Source organism: Anas platyrhynchos, chromosome 28 (assembly GCF_047663525.1).
Source record: "Anas platyrhynchos isolate ZD024472 breed Pekin duck chromosome 28, IASCAAS_PekinDuck_T2T, whole genome shotgun sequence".
In the NCBI taxonomy this organism is placed as follows: Eukaryota; Metazoa; Chordata; class Aves; order Anseriformes; family Anatidae; genus Anas; species Anas platyrhynchos.
The window spans coordinates 1,008,886-1,028,871 of record NC_092614.1 but is presented as its reverse complement, the minus strand read 5'-3'; the positions used below and the strand labels follow the sequence as shown (position 1 = coordinate 1,028,871).

Below are 19,986 nucleotides of genomic sequence, written 5' to 3'. Positions count from 1 at the left end.
GGCCATCAGCTCCCGACAGCTCTGTTCACAGGGTGAATCTGCTGTTCCCAAAAGCCAGAGCTAAGCTGCCTCGACACGGGTACAGGTAAGTCAGGAGTGGCTGCAGCTCGCAGCTCGTCCTCCATTCCGTCCTCCTGCAGCTTTCTGCTTCTCCCAGCCTAAGGCTGCCTTTGCCATTTCGGCTCTAAACTGCATCTTCTCCCTGCTTCCACTCTTGGCCTCACACGGAAGACAGAAAAACCTCTCCAGTCCCAACGCAGAACAACCCCGTGCTGATCAGCAGGAGCTTTCATTCTTCCAGACTGCCCCTGCAGCGCTTCTCACACTTGCAGACCCTGCTAGCCTGTGAATTTTCAGTTTCACAAGGCAGCCCTGCCATGTATCGGGCACACGAGCCTTTCCAAGCAGCATTTCTGTGCCCAAAAGGACATTCCTGGGACATGTTATCTATTTGCTCTAGCAGGAGCTCGGCCCTAATCATAGTCTCACACCAGAACAACCCTGCTGAGGAGCTGCATTAATTTGCTTTCCCACTACAGAGAGGGGGGCACAACTCCAAAGGTCCATGCGCTGGAGTAACCTCACTTGTTCCCTGACACTGAAAAACTGCAAACTTGGCCTTCACCTTGTTGCATGCAGGCTTGAGGCAAGTTCCACTGTGGCTATTCTGCTTTGCTAGAGTTTGGATCTGGCATGAGTTACAGAAAGCTCAGGGCTGTCCTGATTTACAGCCAGGTGCAAGAGCCGACATTGGCAGCACAGCTCCAGCAGTGAAGAGCAGAATCCCACTGACATCCTGCCGCTGCCCCACCAGCCCTGGGCACTGAGCAGTCTCTGGGCAGCCAAACCTTCCTTCTTCTTACCTCAGGAGCAAAACAGGCCACCACACGGTGCCTGTCTGCCTTCATTTTCCTGAAACGGAGGAACTAAACAGGACCCAACCTCCCGTTGTCTCACACAGTAAAGCGACCTCTACTATGCACTTTGAAGATCTTACATGCATGTAAAATTGTCTGTTTTTTCCCCCTAGCTCTATCATTTTGTCTAATAAAGGATAACGCCTCCTCCCACAAGCTTGCCTTGCTTACCTACCTGCCTGAGCTGATTACCATGTGGCAATAGAAAAGGCCAAAGCCTGGATATTTATCTATTCTGCGAGAGCTTTAAATCTGAACATCTGCTGCAGAACAGGCTGGCACTTCCAGCTCAATCACTTGGGAGCTCAGCTCCATGATTGTGTCGTCAGTGCTGACAGAAACCGAGACAGCTGCCGCGTTAAGTTCCCAAGGCGGGCGTTGAGGTGGGGAGGCAGGCAGAGAGAGTGAGAATGTGACGAATCAGGAATCGAAATAAGTGGACAAAAGCTCTTTCTCTCCTCTTCTGCACCATCCTTCCCAAATCCTCGGAAAGCCAGCCTTGGTGGCTTCCTCCTTCCCTCTCTCCCCACCCTGCACTCACGCGCTCGCATCCTGCGGGTTTGGTACCTTTTCTGCAGCGACGGGCACCGAGGCTGGCGTAAGGCTGGTGGGAGATTCTGGACGTTTTTTGTGCTTCTGTTTAGGTCTTTCCTTGTCCTTACGACTCTGCAAAAGAAATCAGAGAATACTGGAAGGCTTTTTTCCTCTGCTGAGAATAGCAGTTGTAAGGGAAAAGAAAGGAGGGTGTGTAGGGGTGGATTTACAACCATACATTCATATTCCTCTTCCCTTCTCCACCCATCCACAAGAGCCCAGTATCCCTTCCCCCACGCCCCAGCTTCTGGCTGGGAGCGTCCCACTATCTCTGCCCCAGCTGCAGCCAACATCTGGAGCACAGAATATCAACAGAAGCCCCTGAATCAGTTTATGGTAAGATGATAGGGAAGGATTTAACAAGCTCTGGCTGATTTCAAGAAACCTGAGCTTTCCTCTTGCTATTTCCCCAAAGGGGCTCTGTGCCCCCTTATCCTCGCTCTCTCCCTTCTTCAAAGGTTTCTCGGATACACCCTGTACAGCCAGCGGAAGGATCTTGACTCCAGCACGTGTTGCACGTGCACAGGTAGAGAGATCAGTCAGGGGAGATCTCAGAAACCACGCCTGAATCCAACCCAGAGATCCTCCCCACCTCCTCTCCCAGCAGAGAACAGCTGGGCTGGGTCCATCTCTGCTAACTGCAGCCAGACGAGTTAGATTGATTTCTTCATCCTGTTTTCTCTCGCACTAAAACCCCAGAAAGATGGGATTCTTCAGGCTGCAAACCAAGGAAAAAATCGTGGCCTGAGAAACACAGAGCGCTGCCCACCCTGCTGCTACGGTGTCCTGGGGAACGCACTGCAACCGAAGTAGCTGTTCTTGTGTCCTGCTATCTGGATGTTTATGCTAAAACCGAGATGTTCTCAGGGAACGGACTGCAAACATACGCCTGTGACAGGCCATGGCTCCCACTGAAGTCAGTGGGGGCTGTGGATGCCCAAGCCAGCTGGCAGGCAGGGTGGCAGGATAGGAGAGCGTGCTCCATCACATGCTCCTGCTTCCTCACGGTCTTCCTCAGCCGCGTGCTCCTGTAGGGACAAAGCTGGCTGACAACGGGAGCTTTTCTGTGCTACTGGGGTCAGCTAAAGGCACGGCCTGCTTGGCTGGAGCTGTGGAAACTTTTGTGCTCAATTCCAGCCTTGCCGGTGTGGTCACTGGTCTGTGGATCAAGAGATCTGCTGTCAGACAAACACCTGGGTGAGACGTAGAAAAATCCATCCTCTTGCTTTTTTTAGGGGAAAGAATGGCTGCTCTGGTACTGCTCCCTCATGTGGGTGCTTTAATCTAGAAGCTGAAGCCCTCCTTGTCTACCAAAGGTGTGTTCAGAGCAGGGCAGTCATTAGGAGCTCACTGACTCTCCAGGAGGATGCTGACTGCTTCCTCGGGCAGGCAAAGCCCTGAGATGGGATGCTGGCAGAGGGAAGATGCAACTGCAGTAATGGATGATCTCCACGGTGTTTTATTATTTTTTTTTTTGAGAGAAGCAAGTGCAATAATTAGCTTACAAACAATAAGTTAAATGTAAAAAGAAAAAAAAAAGGGGGGGGGAGGAGAAGGGCCGGCGTAAATCTGCCACCAGGCCACAGCGGCTGTCTCTGGGATGAGCTGGTGGAAGAGGGAGGCAAATCCAGCCAAAGCCTCGCTGCTCCTGTCCGACTGAGTACCAGCAGCGCTCCCGATATCCACCCATCTCCATCATGTTATCACCAGACTCCTGGTGTTCGTCAGATCTGCTAAAGCCTCAGTTCCCAGAGCTACAGCATTTTGCAAGGATCTCTGTTTTTTCTCATCTTTTTTTCCCCCTTTTTTCCCCCTTTCTTCAGCACACATTTACAGCGTTGGCACTGAATGAGAAAAGCTTGAGAATGTGATTTCTACAAGCTAAGTGCTGAGACACGAACTTAAATGAAATCTTGACTAAATCTCACGATGTTTTAAATACTCGGGGGCTTCTCATGCTATAAATACTGCCCGAGTCTCGTGGGCTATCTAGGACAGGAAGATGGGGAGCTGTGGTGCAGAGCTACGCCTGTCACAGGCAACGTGCTTCTCAGTGGCAGGGCTGGGACCGGTTGTTCGTTATCCCACCAGCAGGAACAATTTGCACTCACTTGGTAGCACGCAGCAGAGAATTTCAACGAGCTCAGGAGAGCTTCTTCATACCAGCATCTCATTTTACAAAAGGAGAAAGCAGGGCACATGGGATGAGAGATCTTGCAACGATTTCACAGCAAGTCATCCAAAAACTCAGGCAGAGAAGGCAGGCACCCTGCCCCACCGGACACACGGTTGCCCACTTGCAGCCACACAGAGAAGAGAGAAATGGAAGCAGGAGCCAGACCCTCACTGCAAAACGTTTTGCCAAATAACTGCACAAACTCAGGTCCTTCAACTTCCTGAATACCAGAGTTTATTCTTGTCTTCCAAGCCCCAAATGCATTTTGCTCCTAAAGGTGCAGCAGGCAGGACTATAACATGATGCTGCAAACGCTAACGAGACAGCCCTGGAATCGTTTAACTTCACAAATCAAAGTCAAGAGGAGAGAAAAGAGAGCCGAGCCACTCTGGCTAATGACAAGGAACCTCCACACCTACACACACACGTGTGGGGAAAGGCAGGAACGTCCTGACTGTCACCACCGCGAACCATAAAACCTCCCCCAGCTTCGCTGTGATGGCAGCAACCGAACTCACATCCTCCAGCTTCAAAATCCTGGCTGTCTGCTGTCTGAAAAAGCTCCCCTCGCGGTGCAGAGCCTACACCCGCTAACTGAGCAGTCCCCCGGCTGCATGTAGGAGTGCGGACATATGCATGCATTCAGCAAGAAGCCAGCCTGCACAATAGGGACCAGATTTCTGGAACCCTCCGCTCCCATTCAGATGCTCGGATAAACGATCAGGTTTTCCGAAACGCTGGGTAGTGAGCTCTTTTGAAGATCCTGCCCTGACTCCATGTGCTGAGCAACTGCACTTTGAACTACGCAGGAAATCTGTCCCACAGAGCCCGGCTTTCGTGCTCTGCTCAAAGTGCTGCGCTGCACCCAGGGTTGCCGCAGCCCGTCGAGGAGCCAACCCGTGCCGCACACAGCCCCCAGCCATGCCCACCTTGCTCCTCTACCGTGCCCACCCAGTGCCTTTCCCCACCCCACAGCATCCCCTTATCCAGGCTCTGTGCAGCTCCTGCAGAAACCCGCAGGGGATGGAGCCCGGGAGCTCTCAGCCTGCAGCCAGCAGCCCCCCGAGCTTTGCAGAGCTGGGTGCTCGCTGCCTTCGTGCACCCAGCAGGACCCCTTGGCCCCCTCCAGCTGCTCTCTAACGCTTTTGTGTCCTTGGGCAACAGGATTTGACATCTTCTTCAGTATCGCTGGATAAACACAGAGTCCTGGGCTAAACAGGCAGGACAATTAATGCCCTGGGCTAAACGAGCAGGACAATTAATGCTTTACCCAGTGGAGGTTCTGCACAGGGTGCAAGGACCGAAGCCCTGGGTCGGTCCTGGGGCTCAGTCCCTCCTGCCCGTGTTGACACGCACTAAGACAACCCGGGGCGTTCCCCAGCTCACACCAGCGGCTTTTTAAACGTGTGGGTTCTCTCTCCAGGAACCGGAAGGCTTCAAATGCTTCCTGCACGAGCCACAGGGTGCAAACAGAGAGGGGAGGGTGAGAGGAGAGGAGGGAAGCAGCACCGGCCCCCGCATCTCAAGTGACCCTCCCCACCTGGCTTTTCTGGGCCCAGAACTTTGTCTGGCTGTGCCACGAAGCAGGACTCAGGGGAGGAGGAGGAAGCAGGGAGGATGCACCGGGCACAGGGAACCTTCCACCGCCCCCATCCCATCTTTGCAGGCAGAAGCCGGGCCCTACCTTGCAGCCGCTCGGCGCTCCCTGCGGCAGGCGGGCTGGCTGGGCGAGCTGCGGTCTGCAGGGAACATGAACCTGCCCCCAGCAACAAACTGGGTGGAAAACAAACTCTCTCCATGCAGGGCCGAGCAGCTGGGGCTTGGCATGTGGGCACGGAGCAGGCCAGGCCTGCGGCGGGGGGAGCGCGGCCGCATCGGGGGCGTGCCAGCGCCACAATCTCCCTTCGAGCTCCCCAGCGCAGGAGGAATGAAACAGGATCTCCGGCTGCCAAAAAGGGCTGTGCACAGCTCCCTCTCGCTCCCCCCACCGCCGTCTCCCCTTCCCTGAGCCCCCTCTTCTAATCTGCTGGACACCAGCAGTGGGATCATTAAAAGTAGATTGGGCAGGGGAAGGAGGGAGGGCAGAGCCAGGAGCTGGGAAGAGCCAAGCGGGCTCTGCTGCTCCCTCCCTCTTTCCCAGGCTCTCTGCACTCCCTGCCCAGAGGAGGAGGAGGAGGAGGAGGAGGAGGAGGCCTGGCTCCGGGCTGCAGCCATGGCAGCCGCAGCGAGGAGGAAGGCAGCACCGGGCAGAGGGGCACCAAATCCCTGTGATCTCAATTTGTGATCTCAAATTGTCGCTGTGCCCCTGCTAACTGAAGGATTGGCTGGGGGTGGCAAAACACCTGCACAACAAGAGGCCCCAGCAAGCCAGGCAAGGATGCTACAAAACAAGGCTATTACAGCTAGATGAGAGCAGATCTAGGTCCAGTACTCCCTCCCCAAAACACTGTTCTGGTCTCGCAAGCAGCCACCTGCATCCCAGTCGGAAAAATCGTCCTCAGTGCCTGCGTGGAAACAAAGCCCCGAGAGGCAGACCTCCCTCACCAACTCGGAGGCGAGCACAAAGCCCCTCACAGAACCCCGCGGGTTTAGGTTTCAGCCCAGCACAGCTTCTGCAGTGTGCTGAGTTTCAGTGCGGCTCATTTCCTCTGCTGGCATCTGGGCTAGACAGACAGACAGACAGACGGACAGGCAGACGGACGGGCGGTGGGGAGGGAGGCTCTGCCGTGCATCTGCTCAGCCACCACGGGACTGGGGGCTGCAGGGAGAAGGGGCAGGACAGCCACAGGCCTGGTGTCCCCATAAAGTCCCCCCTGCAGCTCGGGAGGCAGTTCAGGAGCTCAAGGTGTATTCCAGGACAGGGACCGTTCCTCCCTGCTCCTCCCATAAGGATGTCCCCTATCCAAATTAAAAACTCCCCCAATTTTGCTCATGGGCTCCCCGTGCTCTCTAAGAACAGCGCTGGATGAGGTCTCTCCTGGTGGGGTTTGTGCCTCCGAATGCCTCAGTGCTTTGGAGTCCGTGCTTGGCCGCTCCTGTGGGGACAGATTTCATTCCACCAAGTGTGGTGATTTTTTTCTGTGCATTTCCAGCAGACAATATAGGTGACAGAACATCTGTACTTCATTCAACCCCTGTGCGTCATCCAGCGTTTTCTTGGTATTTGGCTATTGTTTTCTTTCTTTCTTCTTCTTTCTTTTTTTTAAACAAACCCTGCGAAGGCTCCCACAGGGTAGAGCGCACACATGGCAATACCCAGCCCAAAGAAATAAATGGGTTTGGTTTCTCTAAGGCTTGGTGTGTTCTGAGGAAAACCCAAGGCCTGGAGCCTTCCCGTTTTCAGGACAGCACAGAAGGAAATGCTTGGGCTGGTATCATTTGTGCCTGAGAGGGGCGGGGGATCCTGACGCTGGTTGCAGTCCCACATCACAATTGTCCCTTGTCCTGCGGAGAACAAGACTCTTCACAAATGCCAAGCTGCTTTGCAGAAGAGCTTAGGAGTCCAAATCCAGAATCTCTGCTGTCTTCCTTCTCCCACTGAAGCCAGTGGGTTAAATCCGGTGCCCCTCAGTCAGGTTTCCTCTAAGAAAACAGCCGGAGCCCTGTGCTGGAAGGGAGCACCTGCAGCCTGGGGAAGTCCAGCCCCCTCCTCGGGTACCCCTTTAAAGTCTGCGTGCTCACACAGCCTCGCACCCGTCCTCCCTGCACCCCGGCACCCCCCCAGCCCTGCAAACAGCCCAGCACCTCCGGCAGCCTTCCTCACCCTGCCCACGCAGCTGCTTTGCACCCCTCGTGCCCCTCTCCGGGCCGGCTCCCCCTCTGTAAGAGGAAGGAGAGGATCTTGCACTTGGCTGTGGCCTTGCCAAGAGACCCCAGCCCTGACGGGGCCCCCGCTGGAGCCAGTGCTCAAAGCACTACGAGCAGCCAGGAGGGGAGAGCAGCGAGGCAGCAGCGAGATGGAGCCTCTGCACGTTTGTGAGGAACCCAGAGGCTAACAATAGTGGCAAGCGCCACTGAGAAGCCTATAAATAAACCCGCAGTCCTCCTGTTTTCGCTCTCCCCCTGGCGCTGACCTGCTTTCCAGCCAGAGCCGGGAAGCGGCGCTCCCCTGCCCTACCTGCCGGCCACGAGACCGCGCTCCCACCCCGCCACCAGAAGCTGTGCAAATATAGAAACCCGCCTCCAGCCCCCAGCCTGGGACCTGCACCGTCTGCCCGTTATAATTACAGCTGAGCTCTCAAATCCGCCGCCAATCACCCCGATCCTGCCCTCTCGCCACCCCCTCCGCCTGCTAAAAATAACGCGTTCCAGCGCAGCGCCAACCTTGTGCCAAGCGCTGCTCCCGGCCCGCGGCACAGATGCTCTTTCTCCCTCCTCCTCGCCTCGCAGCAGCTGAACACACAAGGGGAGCAAATACTCCAAATACGTTTTTCAGCCTCGTCGGCAGTTGGAAATTTACTGCCTCGGTGTCACAGCGGGGTGGGCACGGCTTTGGACGTGCAGCCTGGGGAGGGGAGGGTTGCCTGTTTGCCACCTAGCGGGTAGGGTTTGGGCAGGCTCCCCAGACACCAAGTGGGCAAGGTGGGCAGCGTTCCAACCCGGGTAGTGAGGGATAACCTCTGTAAATAGAGAGGGAGACGGCTTTCCTGCCCACACGGTTTATGGCCTCTCAGCTGGGCCTGCCAGAAGGGTGCCAGCAGGTATTAACTGATGGCCACGCTGCTTTTGAAAGCCTGGATGCCCTTGTCCCTGGGAAACTGGGCTGGGATCCATCAGCCTTCAGCCACAAAACCCACCAGCATGTCGCTGGGCTGTTTCTGGATGTGGGTCACTATTATTACTATTCATAATGATGTATTGATTGTGAGGACGTCTACTGCAACAAGACAGAAACAAACAAACAACAAAGAAAACAGCCAGACACCTAAAGCAAGACTGAAAAAATTCACACCACTATTTGAATGGGAATCACCAACTGGGTTCATGCAAAATGGTAAATTTGGCTTTTGACCACAGTGGAATAAACCTACAGGTTTCTTGGTGGAGTAATTCTGGATTTCTCCTAGCAAAAAAAAAAAAAAAAACAGGATCTGGCTCATAAAGTATTAAAAACTATCTGACCATCCTGAAAGTATTCCTGCAAAAGTTATTTGTGGTCCAGAGCCTACAGCACTGTTTTGGATGGATGGGGTGCAAAGGAGGACGGCGGTACTACATTGAGAATTCTTGATATTATAAAAGCTGTATACGTCAACAGATGGGGACGATTTCTTAGTTTGCTGTCACTTGCATTAGAACCTAAATACTCCAAAAAGCACATGTCCCACCTATCAGAGCTATTTCTTTTTTACAATAATAAACAGTTCACAAGCCTCTGGTCTCCTAATTTCTTTCGGTATAGACCCTTCCACACCAGAACCTGCACCCCTATCAGAACCCTGAAGTCTGCTGGGATTCTGCCTTACACATTCACTGCTGTTTTTCCTTGAAATATGAGCCTTCATCACGTGAGTCAGTTGGTTAATTATGAACCTTGGTGTGCTGTTAACATGTCCTGTAACACTGCAGCAGTTGTGATGAGTATGTCTTAACCTGCACAGTTAAACAAATAACTGTTGTACCTGTCAGATCTGGCATTCAGTGCTCTCCTAAATACTTGTTCAGCAAAAATAAATTGTTTTCACAAGTAGATTTGAAGCAGGTGGCCAATCTGACTAACAATGTACTACCTAAGCTATGCTAGCTACTGTTGTTGCCTACAAGTAACCTGCCAGCCACAATGCAGATTGCTAATCAGTCCTCTAAAGCCTGGGCTCTGGGATCTGAGGACAACGACCTCCAGTTTACGTTCCTGAGCTGCTGCATTTAAAACCACAGCCCAAAGTACTTCCACACAGATCAAGTCAGTAGCTGGAAACCATAGCACAATGTCACCCTCAAAGTGGACCTGCCCCAAGTTAGAAATGGGAAAGTCGCACATTTCGTGAGTGTGCTCTGCCAAGAACCCTCTGGCATAATCTGAACACACAAACTTGGCTCCACATTCCCTGTGGCTGTGCTGCTCTATTTACATACACATTTCTAGAGTTGTCTTTAGAAACACAGCCACTACTCACACCTCTGACTGTGAAACTCTTTGCAGAGTCAGGGCTCACCTGAGAAGCAAGCCATCAGTGCTCTCTGCACACTCTTCCCCTTCTCACCTCCATCCCACACGACTCTGCCTCTGAAGTGACAGCTCTGTGCAGATCTTACCTTCTTTGGCCTTTCGTGGTGGGATACGTGCTTCTCTTGAGCAGGGGACGTGGATCGACTCCGTCTTCCAGCAATGAAGGAGCTCCCTCCAGAGTGACGTGAGGTCTTCTGAGGTAAGTGGGGAAGGGAAGAGATGGACAACAGGGATAGGGGTCAGGGAGAGAGAGAGGAATCTGTTATAGAGTCTGGTTTTCACTGTTACAGTGAGCAATGTTATGGTAAATGGCTTGTCTACAACATGCAGGGCCAAATGATAAAACTCCTAAAAATCCTGGGGTTTTGGTGACCCATGCACACTGACGCTTCTACGAAAGGCACAGCAGCTAAGAGACCGTTCTGTAAACAACGAGATAAATGGCTGCAGCAATATTGTGTGGAGAAGTCAGTCCTCCTGAGCAGCAGCGTCCGTGTTTTGGTCTTGCGTGGGGTGTGGGTGTGTAGGTGTATGGAAGGATGCTCTGATCTCAGACTCCAGGCACCAGCAGAAATCCTGCTATCTATCTCAACATCAGTAAATCTGATACAGAGCTCCGCTTGTATCAGATACTGAGGGTACCTGAAGGGCAGGGAAGGTGCCCTCCAGTTTGACTTTGAGGGGAAGCTCAAGACATCAGTCACTGCATGTGACAGCACTGATAAGCAGAAAGGAAAGTGGGAAAGCCAGCAACAAAGGAGCCACTGATAGATAAACCTGTACAGAGAGGATCAAGTTTCCTTTTTGCTGCAGGGGGGAGAGCAGGTGTCTACTAATTATGCAGAACAGGGAAAGGATTCCTCTCAGTCCTGTAAATAATAGGGGGAAATCCTTTGCCCCAAATATCCCTCAAACCATCCCTGAATGACTCCAGTCTCTTCTGGACTGTCCCTGTCCTCGGGCTGCACAGAACAGCTCGAGCTGTTCTGTGTTACACCCTCCTGCCCAGAGGGCCTGATGTACACTAACTCCCTGGCTGCTCTCTTTTCCTGTCTCAAGCTGCCTCTTACCCTAGGGGCAGTGCTTTAGCATCTTTCTTCTAAGAAAAAACATCCATTTGACTTCTTGGGACATTTTCAACCATACAGACAGGGTCAGGGAAAGCAGATGGAAGAATTAAGCCTGTGGTTTTGAAAATGAGTCTAAAGATGCTATAAAAATGCAATAAATAAATTTATTTTTATTCCTAAGTGATTCTGTCTGAATGGCTGAAAAGAGAAGCATCCTGCAGACCTTGTTTATGTATTCCTGGCATTTCTTACTGCTCAGAGCACAGATACAATCTAGAATGAAGACAATGCCTTAAAATAAAATCCATTGAAGGGATGAAGAAACTCACCATTTTATTGAAGTGGTACTTGCAGTAGCCACAATATTTGACATTGTCGACTTCTAGGACTTCCTCTTCACATAAGAGGCCAGCCATCTGGGCACTGAAATACACGAAATCAAGAGGAGGATAATGCCAACTGTACAGACAGAAAACATATCCCATCAACAAGCAAAACACAGTTCAAGATATTCAGGCAAGGTCTTGAAGTCTCCTGTCCTGCTTGGCAAATAGCTTTCAAAGACCATGAAAGGAGTTCAGACTATTTATCATTCATATTATGACCTTTAATATTGTCAGTACTTTCCTACCAAATTGTTTTGCAATTTTTGTCTTTCTTAAGGCCTGGGCGATCAGTAACAATCCCAACAAAACACGTATCATGAACAAGGAATCCACGTAAAGCTGGGAATCCCCATGTTCTACTGACAGGCAGTGTTGTTTTCAGGCTGCAGGGTACACGAGGATATCAGCCCTTAAAATCACATCATCTAGATGATACTTTTGTATGTGCTGCGCTGAAAAGGAACATTCCTGGGTTGTGACTCATCTCTTCTCTTCTTGAATTCCACACAGTCCTAGGGAAATCCCCAGACTTCGTTCTCACCAGGGAAGGCTTGCTGGTGAAACCTCAGCCTTCCCGCGGAAGTTCCCCGCACAAATTGAGCAAGGATGAGATACCCCTTGCCTAAAATAAAAGCAGTATGATTTGCCCAAAACCCCATGCCACCTGTTTGGTGCAGCCTCAAAACCCTAGCAGCAAAACCAGTAGCTGGGGCTGTTCCTGGGGTGATACTGCGGGGAACTCACCAGGTGACATGGAAAGCTTGCCGGCAGCCGTGCCGATTACAGGCCATGCACGCTCCAGAGGCTGCTTTGCTCTCCCTGCCCTGCTCTTCACAGATGTAGCAGGTCTGCAAAAAAGAAAAAAAATGGTCACTCAGAGAGGTAGACTACTTCACTCTCACTCTACTCTAGGAGGCAAAGCCTTCAAGAACTCATAACTTGTGTCCAGTCACCTCCTTCCTATGACAGCAGTTCTGGGTTATTTCTCGGTGGCATGCACAAAACTTATGCATCTTTTTTTTCTCCCAAATAACAAATGGGTCTGATCAAAATATGGATTAACCAACATGCGTCTCCAAGGAGTGGCAGGGTTGCTCAGGTTGTCAAGTTAAGGGAGAGGAAAACAGAACATCAAAAGTTATTTGCAAGAAAATTTACATTTACATTGTTAGTTATTTTTAAAGGGATCTAAGTACCTGGAAATTAAAATAAATTGGACAGGAGACATGGAGGACACAGACAACCGCAGAAAAGCACGACAGGGCAAGTACATTTTGGGCAGCAGGAGAAAGAGGAGACCTTACCTTGTTGAAGCGGTCGTGGGGTACATACTGCAGGACAATTGGCTCCATGGTGAGCACATTGGCAAACTGCACCTCTGGGATGTACAGAGCACAGACAACGTGGGCCCACCCTGGAGAAGCAAACAAGACAGAGAGCAGAGATTCACACGGGGCAATCCAGCGGAGTCTTATACTCAGACAAGGCTGCAGACAAGCATGGGAGGGAAAGAAGGAGGAGGGTACAGGAAGGAAGCCAATTTAAGTTAGATGCTAGATTTGAAATACTGCTTGTTGTAACTTGGTTAGGAATCAAATCCTTTGTGGGAGAAAGATATACAGATACCACCTCCAGATGAAGTAAGAAAGCAGAGATTTCCTTGGGAAAAGAGATGTACAGCACTCATTGCCCTTAAAAACATTCCCTCAGGACTTAGGACCCAGAGCTGAAGACCTAGCCAAACCCAGAAAAGCATCCAAACAGTAAATGATGCTGATGGGACAAGTTTGACGTGTAGTCCCATGCCAGTGGAAACAAAGCTCCCTTTATTGGCTGTTATCAATGGTTAAAGAAGGCTCTTTTTCAGCAAGCCAAGTTAGATTAAAATCTAAATCCACCGAGACACTTCCCAAATCAAATGTGTAAATCGAAATACCATCTGATCAGGACAGAACTGAGAAAGCTTGAAGGTCAGGAGCCTATGGGGGACGATCCATACTGGTATGCCTACTGCACTGGGAAGATTTCGCTAGAATTAGGATGGACTCAGTTGGGCAGGCAGAACCAAGCTCCATGAATATGGAATCATACAGCACTGTAAGTACTCGGGCTATATAATTCTGTATAGTGGCATGTTTATAACACTTCTTGTGCCTGTCTACAGGGACCTGACCAAACCACATAATAACATGTTTGGAAGAAGATGCTATGTAGTTATAAAACAATCCCCCAACATGGTACTTTTACTACCGCACTAAGGCTCTCAGTATTTATGATAGCCCTAATGGACACTTTTACGAAATATCCTCAACTTAGGGCTTCTGCTCTAAATATGGGATCTATTATAATAAAGACCCCCTTGCCTAATTTAGCTCTTAGTGTATTAAGGTAAGTGGCAGGTAGGTAGAGAGGCTGTTCTGAAAAATAAGAAGATTTTGAGGAAAAACAAGTTTGATCCATACAGCCAGCAGCATAAATTGCTGCTAGCTCTGACAACTGAAATCAGACTCCACAGTACTTCACAGTACCGGAGGCTGACAAGCATCAATGATGCACAAGTAAGTCCCACAGAGAGAAACATCTTTGCTGTGTTCTGGTCCCCTACTCTTGGACAGGGACTCAAGGCTGAGGCTCCATTAACCTGAGGATCACATCACTGACGCAAATAACTCAGCAACTTCCATTTTTCCATAAACAATGACGTATCATGCATTAATTCCTGCAGGGTTAACTTCAAGAAACAGCACATTTCAGGAGCTGTGCTTCAATACCAGCCAGAAGTCAGTCAGATTTCCCCCCAGGGAAAGGTCTTCTCACCATGGTGATTTCAGAAGGTGAAGTTTTGTAAGAAAAGGCAGAGTGTTTTCATTCCTCTGGAGCCTCCAGCCTTCCCTTTCTGGTGACATAGGCTCGGAAAAAAAAAAAATTGCACCTGGGACAGCTGCCGGGAGGCACTGCAAGACATACCGGCTCCACGCAGAAGTACTTACCTCCGTTGTCGGTCCGTTTCAGGGCTCCATCTTTGTGGGGACACAGTTCACATCTCTTGAAATTAAGCAGAAACAACAAGTTTAATCTAACTCCCAGGGGCACGGGGCCAGAAAAGAGATGATTAATTTAAAACACGCTTATAAAAGATGGGGCTGCTTTCAAAGAGAGGAAGTGGAAGAAGGGCTGAAAGCGGTTTGGGTACAAAAAGATACTGTGACACAGCTCGATATCGTCCTGTGTGACGAGGATGTATTTAAAGCCTCAGCCCAAGAGCCACAGGGCTGCAGGCGAACCTTGACTTTCACAGGGCTTTTAAAAAAGAAGTTTTAGCCCTTGCGGTTGTGAAGTAAAACTGAAAACCGTGACTCAGAGAGCAAAAGGCAAATAAAGAAAAGCCATTATCTATCTTTGCCCCTTTCCTTCCTTCTCTCTTTCTCTTGCGATACTTTTTCCAGCCAGTCTCATGAATGCTGAGTGAGGCAGTTGTGACATTTTCACCAGCGGGGTGCAGGGGCCATGATGAGCCCGGTCCCAACGCCTGGGGCCGGCAGGTGGACACCCAGCTTCCCCAGCCCCAGCCCCGAGTTGGAATAGGGAGAGAGTGAGGGGAGCATTGGTGCTGGAGGGTCCCTGACACATGGGAGGGTGCAGGGAGCTCCCTCAGCCCTGACATGGTGGGTGGGAGGGCACAGGCCCTGCACCACGACAGGCTGTGAGGGATAGCAATGGCTCCATGCCTCACTCCATGCTTTTGGGACAACTATGAGGGAGAAATTACCGATTTCTCCACCCAGGGGTGGCTGGAGGTGAGGGGAGATGCCCCCTCATGCTACATCTGCAGGACACCGAGATCTCCAAGGCCAGCAGCGGCCCAAACCCACTGAAGGGCTCTCCGCAGGGCTATGGCAGAACAGCCTCACCCCACCCCATGCACACCCAACAAGGGGGACAGAGAGATGCTGGCAGGGCACGATGGCACGAGCCAGATAAGCCCAGTGCCGTGGCCCTCAGTGCCATTCCTACCTCAGAGCAGGTGGCGACGCCTGCGCTCCATTTCCCCCCTCACCACTGCGGTCCTGCCTGCCCATCATCGCCTCCATGCCGGGCCATCGCCACGTGCAGCTCTCCCTGGGCCATAAAGCCCTGTTGAAGCCCTGAGGTGGTTTCAGATCACGTTGCCACACACGAGGGACGCTCTCACACAGCCCCAAGGGCTCCTCCCAGGAAATGGTCATTGTTTTCTTGTGACATCAGCCAGGGAACATTTCTATGCGTTTATTGTTTTGTTTGACTTTTCTGCGCCTGCTTAGAAAGCCTGAAAACCTGTGACATGCAGCCCTTTTCCTTCCCCAGCGGAAATGTCTGATTTGTGAAAAAAATAAAAAAAAAAGAAAAAAGAAAAAAACACCAACAAAAAAGCTGTTTTTCTGTGAAAAATGTGCTTCATCAGAAAGTTTTGAAATGAGCTGCCTGGTATCGAAGCGAGATGGCAGCTGTACTGGTATGAGTGTGTGGGACACGCTTGCTGCCGCTGCTCCGCTACAGCCACCCAGCTCTGGCAAGCCCCATGTGTGATGGGGCAGGTGCTCCGTGCCACAACAGGCACCCGTGTACTGAGCAATAACTGGCCTCCAGCAAAAACATCTGCTGCTGAGCTGTCCCCGAGGACCTTCCACAAAGGTGGTCGTCCTCAAGGAAACTCAATGTTTCCTCTGCTGTCATTTCACCTCTTGACACAGTAAATATGAACACAATGGGCAGCAGGGAGGCTCAGTCCAGTTCTCAGACATTTTTGTGGTGTCAAGCGTGTGGGGATGCCAAATAGGTACCTTCGGCAAACACAAAATTCCTGTGATAATGTATAAACAAGAGATGAGAGGACAAAAGCCAGTGCCATTGGCAGCACATCTCACTTTTCCTGCAACTTTGCTTGAAATATGTCTGGCCACAGGAGTTGATTCACTTTGCTCCTTGTTTGGGTCCAGACAGGCAGGGCACTGGTGAGCAGCTCTCACAATTACCACAGAAAGCCAAGACAGAGAAAGAACTGGGTTAACTGAGACACTGTAATAAGAAATTTGCACTTGAAAAGGCCCCTCCGCTCTCCCCTCCACCCCTCAGATCAAAGCAGCTCTCCCACCACGCGATTAGCAAAGCTCTGATTGTAACAAGAGGGGTTAACAGCTCCATCGGCCCCACACAAGACTTTTAATAGCCCTGCCTCTAAATGACAGCTAAAGCCTTCACATGATCCCTCACATGAGTGCCCTCTGGCCATTGCAGCTCACCGGGCTTCCTAGACAATTTGATTACAAAGTGGATGGGCTTTCAGTTGCTTACTGTAAGCACAATAGTGTCCACAGCATCCTTTAGGGACCTGCGCATCTGAGGAGAGGTTATGAGCAGGGATTAGCGGTACCTCTTCCTTTCACTCAACCTGCATAGGCCGAGGAAGTCTCCAGCGTTTTTATTTCAACTCTGGGAAAAGAACAGAGCTGGCTGATTAAAACCAGGTTGTGATGGCGAAGGTTAGAGTTTCTGACCCTCTAGGGCTTCTAACTCAGGGACAGAGCACCAAGCCGTTAGACCTGACAACCCAAGCCAGGGCTCCTGAGCTCTCCTTCCAAAACTGAAGAGATGGAGTCTCTCTAGAAGACAGACACAGAAATTGGGATGTTTTAAAGTATTCTCTAAGGACAGCAACGATCTTCGTGCCTTCATACCTCATTTTCAAAGTAAAAGTATCAATATTTAGCCAATAAATACGCTTGTTATGGACCAAGCTTGTAAACTGCTTTAAGATTCTTCTATGAAGGCAGATGTGGGAAGACAAACACTGCTGTTTTGCAAAGGAGTTTGCTACACAGTCATTGTGAAAGAAATACGAATATCAATTCATCCTGCTGTTGACAGTGTATTTTGCGCTCACATAGCAGCATCTCTCATTCAAGACCCTCAAGGCAGTGTTTTCAGGCTGATAACGCTGCTTTTACAGCTAGAGAAAGCCAGATGCAGAGAGGTGCAATGAAACCCCTGGGCAGTGAAGAGCCAACACCTTCCAGCCTCACTGGACCATGGAGCACAGATTCAAACAGTGTGTTAGCAGCAGAGCCATGCACAGACCTGACTCATTTCCCTTACTCTGATCATGCTGTTCCCTACATCAAAGAAGTAGATTCTTTTTATGTATTTACCCATTTGCGTGTCTGTTGCTATGACTGCTGGCGTTTAACTGAAAAGGTGAAGGATTTAGATAGGAAATCATCCCCAGCTCTGCTTAGGAAGGAAGATTATCACTGTTCAGTTATTATACTAGCAGGGCTGAATGCCACGGACTGAATGGCATGACTGAAGCCCACCACGCATTGTCTAACAGATTTCACTGAGGGCAAGTTAAATAAGGAACCACCTGCAGGGGTATTGTTTTCTTGATACCTTGGAGGCAGTTTGAAGTGTCTAAAGCACCAGAGAAAAGTTAGAATCCTTGCGATGAGCACAGGTGAGAAGGACTTGTGTGTACACGCACTACTACAGCTTACACTGAGTTGTAGCTAACACCGAAGAGCTTCTCTCTGCCTGCACGGCTGGGAGACAGGGGGGAAGGAGGCTCATGAAATCCAAATTCCTTTCTTTACTATGAAACTATCTGCAGGATGTAAAAGCACTCAAAGACACATTTGATCTTCTTTACTGCAGTGCGCATAAAAGCAGCATCTTACAAAGGCAAAAGAGCTCAGGTCTGAAAGTCTGGTCTTGTTTACACTCCCACTTCCAATGAGGAATGAGTTAATGCAATGTATAAAGCATGGTACAGATACCTAATTCCCCCATTCACTCATCTTTGCCAAGTTCTTCGCCCATCTGCAAAACAGATTAAACTTTTGTACTGCAGCAAGCAGAGAGCCCAGCTGAGATGGAGCACGCTATTTGCTCCGTTCTGCACAGATCTGCGTATTCAGAGGTCACCTACAGCAGCTTCACTAGGTGTGTACTTTAGAAAAAAAAATGGCTAAATCAGTTCAGAAGGCAGCGCAGATATTAATAAATGTTGTTTGTGCTGGTTGAGGCATTCCGTATGTGAAAAAGCCAAAGTTTAATCTACATTGATTTCTTTTAAGGAAGTGAAGGGAGGAAACAGTCTCAGATTTACTGCATGGCAAAAGCAGCATCTCTGGCATAACTAACATGGTAAAGATCTATACCCTGGCCCCCCAGCAGCTGGTTGGTGTAGCTGAATCTGATAAGGGTTCACATGGGAAGTTGCAGAGTAGCTGGTGTGCTATAAACTCACAGCCTAGTTTACTGCACAAATAACTTTGCCACATAGACGGGCCTAAGAGGCAGTCCTGGCCTGATTGTTTCCACTTTCCTGCCTCACCGGGAAATGCCAGAATTAATTAAGAACATTCGCAAAGTGTTCCACACTGCTAAATTGCTACTTAGACAGAAACTAAAACCTGATCCAGCTTCCTGTCATTTTCTCTGCTATTTAGCAAACTCAGAAGACTTTACGCAGGAGACTGTTGCTGCAAATAAGATATGAATGCCAACTCATCCTGTCTGTCGGTACGACAACATACACTGTACAGCAGCATCTCAGGTGCTAACAACTTTCCTCCACTCCAAAACTTTCTGAGGAGTTGTATAGAAAAAACTGCAGGGAAGCCACCTTCTAGAGGAATGGCATTACTTTTTAGGAGATTGAGGTCCCTAGATGCAAAAATTTCATCACTAATAACTTGCTTAAAAGTACCTTTGGCGGCGTTTTCATCAAAATGGCTAAGAAGGCTTTATAAAGCTGTTTGACATAATTATTTCTGGTGTACAAACAAGAAACGAGGGGAAAGATTTTAGAACAGAATTAGTTTCTCAGATAGGTGAGGGGTGAACGCCTTGTCCAAAGTTACACTGCAGGCTATAGGCAGAGCTGGGACTGCAACCACAGCAGTGCCGAATGCCAGGCTCCGTCACTTTTGTCTGTGGCCCATGCTGCTTCCAGCAGAGGTGTGAAGGGCTCTGAACCAATTCGTTCCGTGTAAGTACAAGTGTGCTCTGTACTCACCACCCTGGCGGCTCTCTCTTGAGATTCACATTTCCGACAGAACCACGGTCCGGTAGGAACCTGGACAATTCCATAACAAGCTGGAAGAAAAGCAGAGAGAGTTCATTTGACTGTCTTTAAATTGGCTGTTAATTTCTCAGCTGCGTATAAAAGTTTGCCAAAGCTGTTATTAGTCAGATCGGTAACAAAAACAAAAATTACATCTGAGCAGCATTTTATTCCCCTTTCCGGTTTCCACACCCTGCAACAGCGGACAGCCCTTTGCAAGAGATCCAGTGTGATACATTTATTCAAGCTTATTTATACGCTCACACCCAGTATAAAATATCCTTATAAAAATATGTCCTAAGTGGGAACGCAGCACTTCATAAACCAGGTCCAATTCTGGCCTAGTGAACACAACCAAGGTAATTTCTTACCCCTTAACTTCCAAAATGTCACTAGTGATTTAATATAAAATTATGAAATAGGTGGCTATTAAGCATCTTAACCATAATTAAGACTAAGATAAAATCTCCGTATCATAAAGGAAGTAATCTCAGTGTGAGTTCACACAGATATCAAGAAAAAAAAACAAAACATTTACCCTGCACACTCCCAACTTGTAAGTCACATCCAGCA

At 49.8% G+C, this 19,986-nt stretch overlaps 1 protein-coding gene across 3 annotated transcripts in view; it reads right to left on the bottom strand.

Moving 5' to 3' along the window:
• Positions 1–19,986, bottom strand: part of MLLT6 (MLLT6, PHD finger containing) — a 43,974-nt gene that overhangs the window by 20,860 nt on the left and 3,128 nt on the right. The window contains exons 2-8 of one of the 3 annotated variants that reach the window (XM_038168713.2): positions 19,366–19,445; positions 14,303–14,357; positions 12,617–12,726; positions 12,057–12,160; positions 11,256–11,349; positions 9,943–10,050; positions 1,485–1,583 (exon numbers count right to left, since the gene is read on the bottom strand). In XM_038168713.2, coding sequence (XP_038024641.2) covers positions 1,485–1,583; positions 9,943–10,050; positions 11,256–11,349; positions 12,057–12,160; positions 12,617–12,726; positions 14,303–14,357; positions 19,366–19,445 — 650 coding nt within the window. Of the gene's footprint in view, positions 1–1,484; positions 1,584–9,942; positions 10,051–11,255; positions 11,350–12,056; positions 12,161–12,616; positions 12,727–14,302; positions 14,358–15,326; positions 15,640–19,365; positions 19,446–19,986 lie in introns of those variants that run through there. The other 2 variants (XM_038168714.2, XM_027445427.3) reach the window with 2 other exon arrangements.